This window comes from Stegodyphus dumicola, chromosome 1 (genome assembly GCF_044657685.1).
Source record: "Stegodyphus dumicola isolate Sdum_Otavi_A_Nest chromosome 1, ASM4465768v1".
Classification (NCBI taxonomy): domain Eukaryota; kingdom Metazoa; phylum Arthropoda; class Arachnida; order Araneae; family Eresidae; genus Stegodyphus; species Stegodyphus dumicola.
In genome coordinates, this window is record NC_140768.1 from 291951364 (window position 1) to 291971956 (window position 20593).

The 20593-nt window shown below is 28.5% G+C and overlaps 1 protein-coding gene across 1 annotated transcript in view; it reads left to right on the forward strand.

The window, feature by feature from the left end:
• The window catches only part of LOC118181349 (nephrocystin-4-like), a 109117-nt gene that overhangs the window by 11002 nt on the left and 77522 nt on the right, over positions 1-20593 (forward strand). Inside the window, exons 3-10 of the mRNA XM_035350476.2 lie at positions 863-1029; positions 5641-5699; positions 5811-5972; positions 9050-9234; positions 12719-12825; positions 15658-15775; positions 16084-16293; positions 18725-18882. Of these exons, the coding sequence (XP_035206367.1) occupies positions 863-1029; positions 5641-5699; positions 5811-5972; positions 9050-9234; positions 12719-12825; positions 15658-15775; positions 16084-16293; positions 18725-18882 (1166 nt within the window). The remainder of the gene's footprint in view (positions 1-862; positions 1030-5640; positions 5700-5810; positions 5973-9049; positions 9235-12718; positions 12826-15657; positions 15776-16083; positions 16294-18724; positions 18883-20593) is intronic.

Sequence of the window (20593 nt, forward strand, 5' to 3'; positions counted from 1 at the left end):
GTGGCCATTCCTGATTGGAAGAGAGTATTTAACAAAGAATTTGTTCTGAAGGATATTCAGTGAACTTCATATTTTATAAAGATGTAACATACAGTGTTCTGAAGAGAATTCAGAACATTAAGGGAAAGAAAAAAAAATTAAACTGAATAACTGATTTTCATTGCACAATAATGCACGTCACATAATTCTATTCTGATCCAGCAGCTTCTTGCACAGAAAAGTGTGTCAGTTCTCAGTATTCTGATTATTCATCAGATTTGGCATCTGCAGACAACAAAATAATATTTTTTTGATTATATAAATGAAAATGTAATTACTGAAACTATTTCTGTCTCCTTTTCGTATTTTTAATTTGTAACTCATTACACAATAAAATTATTTTATTGCAAATCATTAGTTTATTAAATGCAGAAAGTCTGTATAATATCTATGTATATTTCCAGCAGCTTAAAACCTGCAAATATTTATTTTTATGTAGTATCATATTTTCAGCAGTTTAAAACCTGCAAACATTTATTTTTATATGTTTTGTTTTCTGTTACATTTCTCTTGGAAATTAGATTGTTATAGAGTATCAATTTATATTTTCTAACATTGTGTAAGTAGAAATGGAAAAAGAAATATGTTATAAATTTTCTAAGCAATTTTTTTTCATATTTACTTTTTTATGTATAAATTTTCTTCTCATTTCACAAAAGCATTATAGTTGGGTGAGCTTAAATATTAGATACTTATTGCTAATTTATTATTTACATAAAATGAAAATTAACAAATATTTTATAATTTATTTAATATTCATGTTCATATATGTTCCAATTTTCATATTTTATTTTATTAATAAAATAAATAAATGTCTTTTCAGAGTTTTTATTTTTATACATCTATTCCTGGAGATGAACTGCTGTTAATTATTGAAGTTATTACTCCATCTAAAATACATAATGCTTATAAGAGTGCTGGATGGTTATATATGACCTTGATTGGAGCAGATAAAGCTGGACCAAATGCTAGCAACTCTTTACAATATAAGTATGAATTTGATGACAATATCCATTTAATTTAATTTATTATGTAATACCTTTTTAACAGTTATATGCAGAGCTTTGTTTAGATATTTTTCACCTGAGGCAAACAAGTAAATTTGCACCCCTACGTAAAGTTATATTAATTACATATGTATGTATGATTACCAGCTGCTGAGTAGTGAAGTTATTGAGCATGGATAATTTGGTCTGGGGTTCAATTCCTAGTAATTGGGCTGCCTGCATGGGCATTTTATGGTTTTTCCCCATGTGAAACATGGATACAAGCCAGTTTCTCTTAAAAGTCCTCCATACTTATGATACAATGAATATGGGAAGATTTGTTACAATCCATCTGCAACAAAATTCAGGATTTTGAACATTCAATTTTCTTTCTTTGGTAATAAATGGTTCATTTTATTATTATGTTATGAACAACAGAACAGTTAAAAAAAGGTCTCAGCTTTTCTTAATCTCTCTCTGTTATAGTAAGTCTTACCAAAAAATGAAACTAAAGTGCTGATACTTTTAATTCTTCTAACAATGACTGCACCTTTTCCAGGAATAACCGTAAATGAAACTGATTGTACAGTTTTAAATGGAAAATAAGTACTGGTACGATGGAACAAAAACTCAAACTATTTGTGTGTCCAATATTTAACTTTTCAATGGAAAAATGGAGCAAGATAAAGTTTGAAAAATGGAGGAAGAAATTGATCAAGTTTATTTTATTTTTAGACACATCCTTGATTAATTTCCTGATGCCATTTCAAATGACTTAAGTATGTTAGATTTGCTAAAATAAATTTGAAAAGACAGCTGAATTCTTGTTATGTTAAAGTAAAAGTGTTAAGAGCTATGCCCAATTGCAAGGAGACAGAAGAGAATTACTAAGGTCAGCAACATGGTGTTTCTTAGAAAATATTGTATCCCCTTGAAAGATGCACCAAAAATGTAATATTTTAAAATTATCATAATTAATGTTAATACAATTTTGCTACTTTAAGTATAAGGCTTTAAAACGGTTCTTATTCATGTGTTTCTGGAAATTAACAGCAATTAATTTCTGCTTAGAAATGAATTCTGAAATTTTTGTTGCTTATGTGGTGCCTTTTGTAGTTGTTCACCTGAGGCAAGTCCTGGCTGTGGTCATATGTGTACAAATTACAAGTGCTAGATAAATTAATAGATGTTAGCACAGTAGCAGCTGAGGATGATGGTTCAGTAAAACCATCGAAACTATTCCTGTGAAAATTTGCAAATATAGCGCTGATTTTTGTTGTTTGACTTCTAAATTAATAGATGTTAGCATTTAGCCATTTGATCACTTACATCGAATTTTCTTTTTCTTTAAGGCAATCCATTTAAATACATAGCTACAGTTTTGTCAGTGTTCTACAGATGTTATTGTACACATGTAATGCTGATATTTGTAGACAGAGTTTTATGAATCAAGGTGGTCAAAACAGAATCAGAAAGTGAAGCATATAAAAGGATAATAATTAAGTTTCATTTGTGCTGCATGCATAAAATTATGGACACTTTAAATTTTATATGTACACACATGTTTTGAGTTTTTAGCAGTTTAAATTCTAGTCTGTTTCAACAAAATGAGCTGCATATATTTTTATAAAATTTTGAAATATATTAAAATTGATGCTTATTCCATTTGTAATGCAGTTCAAATTTTCTGAGACATTCTGACAATATAATCTTTTTATTAAAAGAAATTATAATACCCTGTGCAAATTTGCCTGTATAATAAAGTAACTGAGTGTTGTTTTAGCAACTTCCTTTTTTTAGCAGCCCTTGAGACTGAATCGCTAATAAACTGAGATAACTCTCCATGCGTTCTTATGTAAGCTTTGTGTTTTATTTTTGTTAAGATTTTCGAATTTGCATTGTTTTTTTAAAAAAATATTCTTTGCATTTTTGTGAATATGCAGTCAGCAATCTTTAATTTACCAAATAAGAGGTGGGTGCTGTATCACTTTTTCAAGAAAGACGTCTTTTACATGACAAATGGGTATGCAAGAATAGTTTTAGCAGGAAATGATATGTTAACAATGAAACCATTTGGAGTTGCAATGTTAAAAATAATAAATAGAAGGGCCTGCATGTTAGAAATTGATTTAGTGGTTCCAGAATATTGTTAGTCACTGACATAAGATTTATGCATTCTTGAGCAGAGGAGCTGATGTCCATCAAATGGTGTCCATCAAATAGTGTGACAAATATATGTCACAATTTTGCAACTGATTGGAACGGTTACATGTGGGAAATGTTCCCTAAATCTGATGCAAAGGTTCAGTGGGAGAGTAGGCAGTCCTAATAAAATAGTTGAAATCGATGAAAGTTTGTTCATCCGATGTAAGAACATCAGTGTCAGAGTACTCTAACAACAACAAATTTCGATAGGAAGAGGGGAGTACTTTGTTATTCAAATCTCTAATAAAGATGCTAGTGCACTAATGAAGAAAATTATTCAACATATGCAAGATGGATTTACAATCTATCTGGAAGTGATACAAAATGGAGTAACTTGAAGAAGCTGGTTACAGTCACTTTAATGATTATTAAAAATATTTTTAGCAATCACCATCTGATTGTTATTATTATATATTACATTGTTTTATTCTGACATTTATTTTTGCATTTATTATGTGCTTAATGAGTTTGGCAAAATCATAACTGTGTAAGGTCAGGGGCCACTTACGGAAAGGAAGTACCTTGTTTCATTATATTATTTTGTGGTCACCTCTCCCAAAAGAAAAGAACATAACAAATAGTACAGCAAGATAATGCATAATAACACAGTAATTAGTAGTGCAATCCATAGCTTAATATTAAGTCTATAAAAGTAAAGATAATATCACAGCACTTTTGCATCTTCCTAACAAGATAATAACTATACACAAGGATGCCATGAAGCACCATATGATAAACCACTTTTGTAATTTATAAAGCAAAATGACTGTTTTACTTTCTTATCATTTGTGTACTTTCTGAAGTTGCAGTTCTAATTTTTTCAAGAACTTTTCTTTTACAAAGTAAGATTTATATATTTGGCTTGTGTTGTCATTCTGTGTATCTTTCTTCCTATAATCTGTTATTCCTGCCTTTTGATTTAAAATGAGAGATGGGCCTTTATGGCAGTTGTTCAATTGATAATAGACTTAATTTCAGGGAAAAAGTTTAAATATTTAAAAGTTAACAATGTATGTTACAGCATTTTATATATTTAATATATGAAAGTTGGAGGAAGGAAGAGAAATGTGTGAGATGGACAATTTTATTCACAGAAATTGTTAATAAACATTCTTCCAAAAACTTAAAGACTAAATGCAGTGTTTCATTAGCCAGTTAGAGGCCATTTTATGGCAAACATTAGGCCTAATTTCAATCTAATAGCAATGGAAAAGTTTAAAGCATTTTAAGAACTACATTTTAAGAATTTTGAGAACCATTAAGTTTTTTTTTTTTTTTTTTCCTAAATGGTGTTGATCAATATTTTCAGTACAGAACTGTCATATATCTATTGGTAAAATAGCAAAATATTTGCATTTGTGAAATGCGATGGATGATATGATGTATGTTTTAATATGCATTTAATGATTATGCAATGAAGAGACTTCAGAATGTGTAAAAATTCCAAAAAGTATGCACTTCAATTGTATATTTCTGAATAATACTCTTATATTCTTTCCCCCTTTTTTTTTCCTTCTGTGTGTGTGTGCGAATGTTGTTTGTGTTAATGTATCTTATTGTGTTACTTTAGTAAAGAGAATAAAAAGGAGTTTTTATAATTTTATATTTATTAGACTCCAAATGATTGTATTGTTCTTAAAACTTTCTGTCCAGTTTTGTGGAGGAAAGTCTTTGAAAATGTATCTTATTGTTTGAAAATCATCAAATGAGAAGATTCTTTGAACTTTTTTTTTTTTAATGAAATCATTCTTTCAGATTTTCCTTCATTGAATTGACTCACAGGTTTTAGCAGCTTATGAAAGGGTTGCAAATTCCTGTTGTTAATGGTTAGGATTACAATTTTTACAATGTGACCACTGAATTAAAATCAAAAATATTTGAAACTACGCTGAATTTTTGTGTACTTTTCTGTTAACAGGACACAAGTCACTAAATATGGTATCCTATTTATATTGCATCACAAAAATTGTGCAGTGAACAATTGTTTGTGATTTTGCATATACATCACAAACAATTGTAATGTATATGCAAAATGCCAAATTTTTCTAATTTTTTGATTTTTTTAAGCAAAAACGAAATTGCTGTGTTTAATTTGCTCTTTCCGTGTACACAGTAATCTATTTTTGCTTAAGAAAACAACAGAAAATTTCACAAATTCAGCATCATGTACTCAGCCTCTGCATTACATTAAGTATTATGTATATTATATTCATTATTATGTAAAATAGTTATTCTCTTCATGAAGCTTTATGTATCAGTAGAGTTACTGCCATCTAGTTTAATCTCACACCAATGTTTATATTTGGCACAAAGTGTTACTCTATTAACAGAAAAATACTAGTTTTTGCTTTCAAATATTTGATTTTACTGATATTTTACTATTGGTATTTGAAATATTTTTTCCTTTTAGAGTGCCTTTATTATGCGGAACTCCTTTAGCTTTGCTTATTGTTGAAGATGGAATTAAAGGTGACTAGTAGTCCAAATCATTTTGAGTTTTCTTTTTTCTTTTCTTTTTTTTTTTTTTAAATAATAATAGGTTTTATTCTTTTATATTTCAAATTTAATTTGTATTTTTAGGTATCAGTTCGACACAGCATACAGCAGGCCTGGAGATTTCTTTGTCTTTATCACGCCATCCTGAGCTATTGCAGCTTATTCACCTTGTGCCTGAAAATGTGGTGTTTGATGCAACTTATGTAATTCCTGGTCTAATTCTTGAATCACCAGACGTAATTAAAGGTTAATTTTCTTCTAATTTTGCATAAAATTTATCTGCATCCTTAATTTATTTATTTTAATTATGTATTTATACTCTTGTAATTAAAGCAATCATTATTTTAAGTAAGATGAAATAAACTATTTAACTTAAACTTCATTATTAAATAAATGCAGAAACTGGAAGTCAATTATTTTAGTGTGGTTTTTATATGAAAGGCATGTTTGCATCTTAACATAACAAATATAATACATAAAATATATTAACATTATTTAATGAAAACTGTATTAAATTATGTAAATAATTAAATTTTGTTAAATAAAGATTAATTTAAATTTGCTTTTGAGTTATCTTAATTGTAAATATTTCTAATTGTGCCAATAATGCAGTGAAAGGAGTGTTCCTCACTTAAACATAATACAAATAATATTTGTTTCATATGCAACAGTTTTAAATTGCATTAATAATTTTAAGTGGTTTGAATATTAGCTTTAATATATCTCAGATAATCTCTCTTTTATTAACACATTGAGTAAAAAGGTAATTGTTCATTTTGTAGGGATAGTCAACAATTATAATTAAAATATATATTAAATAAAAAATAAAAAAAGAATGTATTATGAATTTTCAGATATATATGTGTATATAACATGAGCTGAACCTGTAATGTTGCTTAAAATATTAATTATTATTTCATAATTTTAAAATGTTTTTCATCAAAAGTTTCAAAGTTTTCAGTTATAGCATGTGTTTTATATTTAAGAGAAATTAGTGATTGTTTCATACCTCATTTTCTCCTAGCAATTTAAAATTTTGTTTATCAGACTTATTTATTGATTATACTTGAACCATAAGTTTTACCAAATAACTAAGAGGTAACTATAAAAATAACTTTTGTCCTGAGTTGTGTTTGAATTCATACTGATGTAATCGGAAATTAACAAATATTTTAATTATGATAAATGCTTTATTGTATGTAGACTGTTTTTCAGTTATTATGGATAATTAAATAACATGTTCTTATCTATAGTTTCCAGTTATAGTACTGGAACTATGCATACATTATGATATAATTAAGTGTTACATACATTTGAAATTTTCAATACTTGTGTGTTGCATTATGTATACCTTATGATGATTTTTTATATATTAAAATGAATAACTGGATAACCCATTTATGAATCTGAATGTGTATGAATCTTCTTACATATATTTCTGTTAATTAATTAATGGAATAATTTTTCCTGTATTCAATACAGAAATCTGATCTAAAACTTCTCTTGCTGCTTGCCATCAATTTGTAAAATTTTTGGAATCATTTTATTTTAGATTCTGAATGATTCAAATTTTAGATAATTTTTAACAATTCAGATTTTAAATTATGATTGTTAATTTAAATTTTGTTTCAGAAAAATAAAAATTAAAAAAAAAAAAAAAAGCTTTTAACACTCTACTATGACTGGCTTTATGAAGTTATGAGATTGTCACTTGGTATATATTAGCTTATAACTTAAGATATTTTGGTTTCTTACTTTTTTTATAATATAAATGCCATCTTAATAAATGTAAATTCATGAAAATAGAGACTAAAGTAAATAACTATACAAGTTCAGCTAATAAAGTCTGTTAAAAACAGGTCTTCATGATGGATCCAAAAACCCATGCTGGTCAGAGGGTTAAAATGATGATAAATTTTCAATATGGGTGAATAATAATTTTCATTTTTTATAAGTTTACTTATTTGTTTCTGAATAGTTTTTGATATGTTCAGATTAGAAGCTCAGAGATCTTTAAATACCTCAGTTTGTAGCCTTATCTTTTCCTACATTTATGAATCAGAATATTTTTTTTGCTGAATAGTTTTATGTTGTATCTTAAATTTCATGGATTGTACCTAATTATAAAGTAATTCATCTAAGTAAGTGAATACTGAATGTACATCAAAGGGCAGATATTTATACATATCTTTTCATAGTGGGTCTGTCTATTATATCTTATTTTAATTGTGTCTTCCTTTCTTATTTTCCTGTGCTTAACAGAAAAAGGGAAATTAAAATATTTCAAAGCATGGGGTCACCAGAAATCAAAAGGAAGTTGGAATAATTAAGATAGTATAAAAATATTAAAACTAGAAGCTATTGAGGGGGCAGAGAAAACCTGATAGTTAAATACCAGAAGGATAAGATAATGCAAACAAAACAAAACAAAACAAAAACAAAAAAAAAAAAAAAAAAAAAAAAAAAAAAAAAAAAAAAAAAACTTAGTTAAAGAGTAAGTACAAGAGAGCTGGGATAGGATAAAAGTCTGTAAAGTAACTTTGAAACTAGGAAGTAAAGTTTAAAAGAATATAACAGAAAAAATTCATAGAAAGTATCTAGAGGTGATGCACATGCATTTAAGCATTTGATATGAAATCGTTTGGGAAACTTCAACGAATAGTTGTTAGTAATAAGTGTTGCATATTTTTTCCCTTCAAGTGCAGTTTGCTATTGACAGTGAATCTTTCTTTTTCAATTTTTGCACATGTAAAGGTAACTTTTCCTTTCATTGGAAGAGATTCTTGCTTGAAAATAGGTGTGAATTTTATATGATACTTAAATTTAAAAAAATTCCAGAAGGTCTAAAATAATATAAGCTTTAAACTGCATGAGGTATGGTCAATACTATGCAATATTGAAGTAATTGGAACTGTCAGAAATTTTTTATAGATTGACACATTTACCATGTCATAACATCATAAACACTTATCTTATTGAAAACTTTAGTATTGTTCTTATTGAAGTGCTACCCACTTGTCATTGATTAGCTCAGGGATCTTCAGTGTGTTAAATTTCAAAAATTTGACAGATATCACATGGATAATTTTTTAAATAAAAAGTCAATATGAATCACCAGCAAGATGGTCATCCCTCATGCATAACATAACTGAAACAATTTAGTTTATAATTTATATTATAAATTAATTTTGTCGGTTTAAGAATATAATCTATCAGCAAAGTTCAGAAGTTTAGTTACAGTTTTATAATTGGCAGTTAACATTTTCTTTGTAATATCCATGTTTAACATATATTAAAGTGTATTTAAAACTTACTTTTTCTAGATCCTGAATACTTATTCAAGCCTCATCTTCAAAAGTGTATAACATTAACATTAGAGAAAGTATGTATTAGAGTACAACCCTCCTTACAAGATGCTGAATTTAAAATTATTGAAAAGGTTAGAGAACACCTTGACAGTGAATTAAATAAATCATCAAAAGCAACTATAGCTCAAAGACGACTTCAGGTAATATGAAAGGGACTGACATTTTTTTATTTTATTTAAATTAATCATATTAGAATGTGTAGAAACTATTTTTAGATTTTTCCCATTAAAATAAAGAGCAATTTTTATGAAAAAATAAAGTAGCTTTAATAAATCATGAATTGCCATTTTTTCAATAATCATTGCTATCTTGCAGGCTGTTTTGGTGTTGCACTTTCAAAAAGCTTCTGATCTTTTTCAGTGAAAAAAAATTCTCCAAATGACATTTTCATCTGTTATCTGAAATGAAATGAATTTTTTATTTTGAAGTGTAAGTTTTAGCTGACAATTGGTTGGTGAAAATAGTGTGAGCTTGGGCTCAAAGTCCTACTGAAAACTGAATCTTTTAAAAATTTTAAATAGTTTTGCATCAAATAACTAACTAAAGTACTATTCAAAATATGGAATTTTACCTAACAAAGAGCTTTCTGCTCTCTGCTTCACAGCATATTCAACTGCCCACAACTGATTTCAACGTATATAAGCACTATATCCTCAGAACTCTGGTGCTACAGCATTGGTTATGCAATATAATCAATGGTCTGATGATCTTAGGACAAAAGATTATTGCTTCTGTGTAGCAACTTTAGTACTACTTTCCTGCTGTACAATAATTCATCTGGACTTTAATTTGACTTTTTGCAGCCAATATATCAATTTCATTCTTTTCTCTATTATGTGTACGTATGTACCCATTACTGTGTCCTCATTATGTGTTATTGCTGATAATACTCCGTGATTTTAAGTGAGATGTGTATTTTTATATAATTGGCGTACGACTTTTTGCTACAATATTCCTGTAACTGTACACTTTATGCATTTTACATTCTAATGCTGGCAATGATTTCATCTTTTATCATCCTTTTTGCTTCTGTATTATGCATTTCTCAAATTCCTAATATCTGCATCATGCAGCACCTTTAACATCTCTCTGCATCATAATATAATTTTAATTTAGTAGTAGCAGATTTAATATTTAGTATTAGTGTTTAATACTGTAACTTCATTTCGATTGCCCTGTTTATGCACTTGTGTATCTGTTCCTAAGGGATAGTTCAGTTTACCTATACCTGTATTAACTACCACTAGTCATACAATAGCACCATGTTATACAATAGTATCACTTATACATGTTTTATATGCCTGTATGTGATTTATGTGCTTATAAGCATTTTATGTATTTAGTGTAAATGGTTGAATAATTCCATTCATTTATATATGTTTATGTCTAAATTTATGTATTTATATATGCTTTATGTTTTTATATGTGTTGGTGCATATGTGTGTGTAATTAATGTTCAAATGTCAGATTAGTATGATCCAAGAAGGTTAAAATAGGTAGAGTATGACATCACAAAAGTGAAGCCGAGAAAATGTCAACAGGGTGACGCCACGACTTATACATACAGTTAACATACATACAGAGATATACATACAGACAACATACAGTTAAGACTTCCAAACATGTTCTTAAATAAAGTTACACTAACTTTGAGAGCAAATATCCTGCAGGCTCAGAAAAGTATCTTTAAGTATAATTTATATAAAATACCATTGAAGGCCTTCAAAAATTGGTCTTCCAAATTTAATATGTATACATTTGTCTTACAGTTGCCATTTACATATTTTAATGTAACTAGATTTTATTGAATTTGAAACAGTTATTTGCACTTCTTGTGATTTTTCTATATACTAAGTAGAAAATTAATTATGTTAAGTATTAAAATTAAAACAAGAGACTTATAAATATTCAGTGATGTATAGCTAACATATAGATAACACCAATTAGAATATAAACAAAACCAACCAGGAGTTTACCTTTGCAACAGCCATGGTGATGTCATGATGTCATACCGTGATGTATCTTGGTTTCATTTTCGACATATGAAGAAGGCTTACTCCATTTATTCTAACCTCTTTGGTATCGTCAAGCTGTTCACCCAAATATCAAATGTAATTGAATTGGGAGCTCTTATTTGCCATTGTAACTAAATAATATTAAAATGAATTCCCAATGAGGCATCTCAGCCTCAAAGGAGATACCAGCTCTAAAGGTAGTGGTGGGTGCTAGACAATATCTGTTTACCAACATTAGTCACCAAGTGTCCCTGTTCTCTGTTACCAGTCATCTCACAAAGAGCTTAGCAGAGCCCAAAACAAATGGCAGTCTAATGGTGCAATAGCAACTGATTGTTTATCTTTGGTAAAAGCTTAAAATAAAAACTTTTCTTATAATCTCACCAAACTGATAATATGACTTTTTGGTTATGAATATCAGTTTTGATGTTTGAGCAGGCTCATGAGGCTTAGACCATCATTTTTGCATTCATATTACTGTAAACAAGCCATTTTTTATCGCAAGTTATCATTAGTTTTAAAAAGAGATTACTTGGGTTATATTTCAGAAATAAATATCATATGCTGATACACTTTATTAAAGAAATTTTTTTTAAGTTCATCTGCGATAAAAAAAAATGAATTTTTTTCCCCAACCAAGGTTTTTCAAATATTATCAGTGTTTGGTTTTGAATGAAATTAGATTCTCTGCCAGCTCACATACAGTTGTGGAATAATCAGCTTCAAACAGGGCTTTAATTGATGATTTTTCAAACTTATCTTAACAGAGCTTGCAAAGAAAAATTACCAGAGAGAAATTTTGAAAACCAGTTTTACTTGTGTGTTCCATTAATGTGTCATCATTATACACACTGCATATCTTTTTGCATCAGCTGTTCTTTTACTTTAGTAGAAATAAAACATAAAATTTTCATATTTTTTTTGAATCCATATTCAAAATATGGATTTTTATCTTCTATCTTCACTTAAAATTGCTACAATGGATTCTCAAAATAATCCTTCAAAGAACATTAAAAAATTATCTCTACTCTACTGCAACTGCATCTACTCTACTGCATTATTCATTGTATGATATATCCATAATTATATATAAATATCTTTTTCCTTAGCTATAAGACTTAATAATTGTATCAATGTGCTGAACTGCAATCATTGTTTGAGTAGAAAATTTTAATAAGCAGGATATTAGATTTTCCATTAATTTTAGCAAGCATCCAATCTGATAATTTAATAATCAGAGAATTAATTTTTCATATGCATTAGTATTGCCCAAAGAGTATTAAACATTTGGATAAACAATCCAAATGTTTTATATTTATTTGATTGTTTCCTTCATGTAAACTATTAGCTTACATGAAGCAATCATTGAGAATCAGCATGATTATCTTCTTAAGACATTGCATTATCTCTTCTGCATCAAATATATTTAATTTTTGATTTAGAATTTAAATTGTTAGATTTTTAGTACATGTTTAACCTTGTATTTTAAAGAATTTGTAGACTAAGAATTTTGTACAAAATTTAATATTTAAATGCTAAAGGAATGGCAACTATAACTTTCATGATTATGTTAGTAATTTGATATTGTTCAATATTTGAATTTATGTAGGTAGCAGTATATAACGGTTATCGCTTTATTCATGAACCTGACTATTATCATCTGATTGTGGAACCATTAGTTTCTTCAACAATGGATAATACTGCAAAGCCTTTGAGGTATTATCTTTATTATTTCAAAAGGAAATCTTTTTCTTATTAATCTTTGATTTAAATACCTTTATGGTAATCTAAAATAGTTTATCATGTGGCAATGTTACCTTTGTCATAAATAAATAAATATTACTAATAATAACCATTCATCTAACATAAAGGTTTACCGCCATTAACTTGCATTGTTATTTAGGTGTATGTAAAATATTTATAAATACATGTATATGTATATATCTGCACATAATCTATGGAAAAAATTTGTAAACTAATGTTTATCTTCATATAGCAACACTGGTGATGCCAAAAATTGAGAGAAACAGTTAGTATGTCTTTTGCTTTCAATATAAGTATTGTGTTTACGAGATGTATTGTAATGCAAATGGCAATTTATATATGTATGTGTGTATATATATATTGTTATGGATTTGGTATTTAAATAGCTAATATTAGTAGAATTATAAATAAAATTATTTTATTTCCCGTGCAGTGCAGCACGTCACGAATATTAAGAAAAAGCTAAGCCAGAAAATTAAAAATACAAGAACACATGCATTTAACATTCAACAAATAAATATATCATTTTGATTTTGAGAAACTGCTAGAACAATCTCATGCGGCCGATTTAAAAAGCTATAAAAGCCAGAGAAAGGACACTCAGTTTTTTTTAGAAATCTGTTGATGTTAATGTAGTGAATTCGTGGTGAAATCGGATTAGCTTTCTCTACGTTTCTCTATTTTGAATTAGTTCTTATTTTAGTAGTTTAAAGTAGTTTAAAAGATACATGCGCACATAGTGCCCACCGCTTATTAAAACCATTACAGTTCCAAACATATTTGAGTTTCTCAAGGGACTGAGTTTAATAAACGGTGATTTATGTATTGCAAACCATGATATAAATTTTAAACATTTTAAATAATAAAAGCTAACAATTAGTTTATTCAGTAATTTTAAAATAATAATTAAAAGTTAAAGTATTTATGCAATTTTTATATTCAAATGCAGAGATGATGAAGATTGCGTCTACTAAAAACTTTCAGACAAAATTTTAAAATAAAAGTACCTAATATTGATAGATCGAAAATGGATCCAAAATTAGTAATGGCCATTATTACAGACATTAAAAATGACTAATTTTATGTTCTTGGTGTAATAAAAATATGGTGGTGTGCGCAATAAGCCAGATATACTTGATAAATGTGCAGGAGGAAATGTGTGATCTGAAAGAAATATAAAATTAAAAGTAACTTACCCCCAAAGGAGGACACTTCAAATAATGTGAATTAAGTAATATTTATTATGTCTTGACATCATAAAATTTTGAATTAATACTAAGCATAAATTAAGCCAGACAGAAGCTTAATAACCGTGATCAAATAGCGGCTGAAAGAAATAGTCCTACCATTCTGAATCCTAACCTTTTGCACAAGAAACACGTAATGCGTAATATTCCAATTAAAGTGAATCTCAATACATCGTCTTTAAACAAAGTTTCATGATAACAAAAGTCAAATTTTATAACGGAGGAAATTGAGTTGACTGGTTATTCCAATATATTTTTGAAGAAGCAGAAGGCGGATATTCATATCATCCTGAAAGTGGAACACGTGCACATGAAGTTCTTTCAAGGATATTTAAATTCCAATATATTTTTGAAGAGTCATAGAACCTCGTTAATTTACTGCAGGAGTCAGCATCAGATAATTTTAGTTGAATCTTCAGTACCAATTTCTTTACTCGGCGAAATACATTACTCTACACACAATATTGAGATGGCAGTAAAAAACAAACAAAAAAAAAAAAAAAACATGGTGCACATGTCAGCCGGGGTCAAGACAGCCAGAAGTACGACATTTTTTTTTCGAGCTATCAGTTTAATTTTTTTAACTATTGCTAAAATTATCGAAATCTCTTCAGTAGTTATCGAGAGAATTGTGCATTAGTTCAGCTTTTTCACATGGGATCTTATTTATGAAATGGCATAAATATTGCATTTTTTTATTTTTATTTCTTATGACTCTTTAAAAAATAATTTTAAGACAATTCCATCAACATTATCTTAAATCATACCTTTTTTGGATCACTTTTACAATTTATATTATCAATTAAAAAATTAAGTGTATTTAAACCTTTTTGGAATACACTGTATACAGTATATCTGCAAATGGAAATTCCTATCATGAGTAATCCCTCATTTCAGGCTTTTATCAGAAGGCATTGGTAGCTCCTGGGTTTTACCACAAAGGCATAGTAAAAGGCCAAAATGGAATCATATTAAAGCATACTTCAGACTTTTACCAAGCCACTTTGGTAAAAGCTAGGTTTTACTAATAAACCTAAGGTTTACAAGACTCCAGGCTTTTACTGAAACATATATACAAAAAAGTTTTATGTAATTTATTACTCCCATTCTCAAACAGTTATTACTAAAGTGAACATCATATGTAGTAGCAAAAATTGGCAAACTTAATTGTTCAATAATTTGTAATGCGCAAATTTCAAAATGGTGCCAATAGCTTATATAGTGGTCTCTTTAACAAGGAAATATACTGTTATCTTTTTGCTACATCTTTTGCTTAGTCACTCTTTTACTCAAGATTCTCTTAGCAGGGATTTACAAAGGCAGATTAACAGCAGTTTGTTGATACTTGCTGAACAAAATTACATTTATTGCATAAAATGGTTTATTGGGAATATAATTTTTAAAACTATTTTTTTTATTATTAAAAATACTTCTAGATTGTATCTTCCATTTGTACATTCCATGTATGACTTATTTTATTCTTGATATTTTTTCTGTCAGTGTTATTTTTCAAATGAAATATATAGAATTATTTTAGGGATGAAGTTCTTATTTTACGGAGTGATATCAAGTTACCTAATGTGCCAGATGATCCTGATATAGCTGTTGTGTTTCTGATTGAATACATAGTTTCATATCCTGGCTCAAACGTGAAGGTAAGTATTTTTACTTTATGTGTATATCAGATGAAAAAATTATTTGATCAGCTTTTTAATATTAGATTGAGCAAAGTATTTCATGGCTGATTAATGGTATATTTATTGTTTATATTTGTCATATATTATGAATGATTTAGTATTTTTGATAGTAATTGTTTGGAAAAGTTAATGATGTTAATATTATATTTAAATCAAAAATAACTGTAATCTACATCAAATAAATTTTCATTGTACATGATCCAGATTATTTTATTTTTATGCATCAGTTATATTTAAAATGTTTGTTCTTTACTTTTATTTTCAAGGAAATGTCAGTCATCTCATCTGCAAGCAAAGCTCCAATGTCAAATTTTGGCATTTGTTGGGGATTTTCTACACTTAGAAGTCTGAGAGCAAACTCTTCAGAGAATATTATTTTGACTTGTAATCCTGCCTCATATCCTCATAAAACACTTTTTGTGAAATTAGCAAATAAATTTGAAATGTCATTTGTAACATTTTCACTTTTGAAACAGGTAATTGATATGAAAAACTACTGTGCTTTTGAAATACTTTAAAAATCTAAAAATGCTGACTATTTGGTAAGTTGCAATTGTTGTGCTACTAAAATGTCACCGTTATTTAATTTTGAACATTTTTGTGTAATTAGTTTATTCTATTTAATCTGACTCATAATGTCCTTGTAATTAAGAAGCATTAAAATTAAAAATCTAAATTTTAAATATGTTTAGTCACACTAAAAAGAGAAAGCTGCTTGTTATTAGCCAGTACTTACAAATCACTAAAAACACACAGACTGATTTCTACATGTACAGTCAAAAGTCTTTAATCCAGACTCGTCGGGACTTCGGCGATTTCGGATTATCGGTTTTTCCGTATTATAGGTCATCAGTTTAAATCTGGTAAGATGGCATGCATAAATTATAAAAATAAAAATATGAAACCGTAATTTATGAAATAAAGAGCAATTATGATCTAAAGGGTATCAAAATTAAAAAAAAAAAAAAAAAAAAAAAAGCTTTACATTTATTTGTTTACTTTATTAAACATTTCTTTCAACGTGCGCATGCATAAAGCGTACATTACGCATAGTTGAAATTAGAAAATTGCAATTAGAAAACTATTTGATGTGTCTTCGTGATATTTATAATGACAAGGAATTTGATTTAAATCATATCAAAGACGGAGTACATCGAGATGAAATACTACATTTAGTAAGGAATTATAAGGCGAATAAAATAAAAACATCTGCCCTGAAGATAAGGATAGTGCTGACAGATCAACTTCCAGTTAATTGCGTGCCACGTCATCCCCCCCTCCCCGCAGAGCTCCAGAATCGGAAATTCTTTTTAATCAAAGGTTCAAGCTTACTTTTATAAAATTGCTCTAACAGTCTGCAAAAAATAATAAGCCGTATCTAATTAGAAGATTAAGGAACAACACAATCTGCAACGTTAACTGAAATAGATAATTAGATAATTTTAGCTTAGTATTCAAACTCATCTGCAGTGAGGAAGATACACGATGGAAATGTAATATCAGCAATAGCTAATAAAATGTTGAAATAAGAATTATACATTAAATGCGCATGCGTAAAACATATTATGTGCATGCGTAAAGGTATTATGTGCATGTGTTGACGCATGCACAGAAAGTTTGTAGCTTTGAGGTCCAGATTATAGATCATTTGAGATTATGGACATCCGGATTAAAGACTTTTAACTGTATTTGGTAACCCTAGAGGCCATTCTGGAATTTTCTAAAAAGATGAGATTTTTTTCTTTTTATAACTTAAGGAGAGTCAATTTGTTATTAGTAATAATATTATTTTAATTTCGACTTCAGAGGAACTAAAGAAAGTGCATATCTACATTGCTTCATATGTTTGGTAATCCTTTTCTTGTGGAAGTTTCTTGCAACAATGTCTGTTTATCTTGTTGTGTTAAATTCATCATGGATTTAGTAAATTTTCAAAAAATGACACAGTAGTAAACCATGATTTCTAGGCATATGGTATTTTACTAAAAAATCAAAAGTATTCAAATTCATCTGCAGTGAGGGAAATACACGATAGAAATGTAATATCAGCAATAGCTAATAAAATGCTCAAATAAGAACTCTGAACTAGTTCCAAAGAAATCATTTGGCTTTTTGTTTAGCTTAGGCAGAGACAAGCTACAACAATTAACAAACTGGCGTAATTTTGAACACAGTTACAAAATAGAACTTTCTGGAAATCCAAAACCTGTTTCACAAATCTATTATGTGTTAAACATATCTGTTGCTGTTTGTTGTTGCTAATGCTCACTTGTCTGACCTATAGTCACACCAAACCTACAAAATTCTTCGTGGGAAACAGCACAAGTTTATGCCTGCCATTGGTAACAGCCTTGAGTCACCTTATAGGTGACAGTGCGATTTAGCTCAGTTCCACCCCCAATTTTGATGGAGAGCACTCCGGGGGGGGGATGAGTCCAAGGGTCTGCCATGGCTACCACCAACCTCTCGAGAGGACATTTGGCTTGCCGCATATTTAGAGTACCCCTGTGCTGCACGGACACTATACATATACAAACATCCATGTCTTCTCCGGGATTTGAACCCGGGTCCTTTGGCATGGCAGTCAGCGACGCTAACCACTATACCGGTTGGGAAGCTTAAAAGTATCTTTCAACACCAAATGGTACTAACAGATTCTTAACTGTGTATTAGTGGATATGAGTTAATATATAAGTATGAAGAGAGTACATAAATACATTTCTTAACTAAATGTAGTATCTGTGAACTAGAAATGTCATACCATTAGTCTTAATGAAGGGACTATTTTGTGTTGCTCGGCCTAAGAAACTAAATCTCTTTTATCTGCTGTGAATGAAAGATACTTTATTACTTTTGTTTCAGACTCCAAGTTGTCTTTTCACCAGCTTATTTTTGTTATGCTTTCAGAATAAAAAGTCAATGTTTCCTGTCCCTTCTGCTGTAGAAAGACAATCTGTTGGAAGTGTTTCAGTTCAAGAACCACAGTCTGTTGAAGCATCAATTATGTATTCACCTACTATAAATCATCCTGCTCAGAATTATAAGCCAACTATTAATAGCCCTTGGTGAGATTATTTTCTTATATCATTTTGTTTTTAATTGTGCACTTTTTCTGGTCCTAACTTCAACCAAAAGTTTATCAATGAATAGATATTAAATAAATTTTTCTGTTATTATTATATATTTTCTGTTATTAGGTATTTTTCTGTTAATGTCACTAGCTTAGTTTATTCTTTTGAAACAGGCACATTTTCAGATTTTATTTAATTAATGCCAAAATTATTTGACTACAGTGATCCTAGAAGAAAATCCAATGTATTAAAAAGCTTGGCAAGAATAATTAGAATTTTGGTAGTGATTATAAACAAATAATTCTATTTAAGTTTGTTGTTAAAGGAGTTTTAAGATATATGAGAAAGAATGCATAAGGATTTATTGCACACAAAAAGTGTACAAAAATTTTCATGTGTAAATATTCAGTATGTGATGTTACTGAATAATTTAAAATTTAGGCACTCAATTTTTTTTATTACAAGCAAAATTTCAAATATGATTACCTTCAAACCAGTTTCTTTTCTTAATCATTTGTTGTATGCGTGATTTAATACTGCATTTCCAACAACTTCTTTTTCCAGATTATAGCTTTAAATCATGATTATGTACACTAATTCTATGATTTAACTAAATAATATTTACTTGAAAACAAGTTACAGCTCCTTTTCATTCCCTTGGTAAATGTCAAATTTTCATACATCAATAATTGTATAGAATGCAGTTAAATCCTACACATTTAAAATACTGCTGCAAGAACAAAACCAGGGACATCATTTTAGGGTCTGCGATGCATGTGGTACGGGCTTATAAATTTGAAATATTGTAAAAGGAATTATTATTTAATGCTATAAGAGCTGCATTAAGTAGTCTGCTGATTACACAGACAATTAAAAATTATATAAAATTGATAAATTTAAGTAAAAGCTGAAAATGTATTCACAATTTAGCATAAACATTTCTTTTTGCTTGAATTGAAGGATTTTATAAATTGCAATTAAAATATCATTTGAATACCATATAAAGGAAAAAGCAATTTCTTGGTTTATTTCAGTTAAAAAGAAAGTCACAGGTCATAAAAATCCAATACATAAAAGAAACATTTTTCTTTTCCTCCAAATAGAATATTTATCAAAAAATGTGAAATCAGTTACCTATATTGTGAAACTGTAATATGTCCAAGAAAGTGAGCAAAAAGCTAGACTCTAATAATAAGTAAATCTGTAAAATATTTTGAACACAGAGAAATTTCCTTCTTCTAATTCCATTTTGTCTGAAATTGTATTAAAATATATCTAATGCTAGTCTTATAAATTATTTGAATTAAATGTTTTATGTTTTTCGGTTGAGATTGAAAATAAATTTGCACTATTTTCATGTTTAAATACCGTTAGTATTTATGACAAGATAAGTAAAATTTAAAAGATTGGTTTGCTGATTTTGCGAATATCACTTTTAACTGAACAAATATTCAACTTTTATCTGGTGCTGGGATGAATTAGTAATTATCATAATTTATTTACTGATTATATTTGGAAATGCATTATAGTATGATATGCATCAATTAAGCAAAATTGAATTATGACTCTGGGATATAAACTGCTTGCAAGCTTTATCTGAAAAAATTCCCTCTTCAGCATTTCAGACTTAAATCTGATGAATTTAAAATTTTTGTCTGTGTTTTATTATTTTACATGTGCAATATTTAACTATATATTAATATGC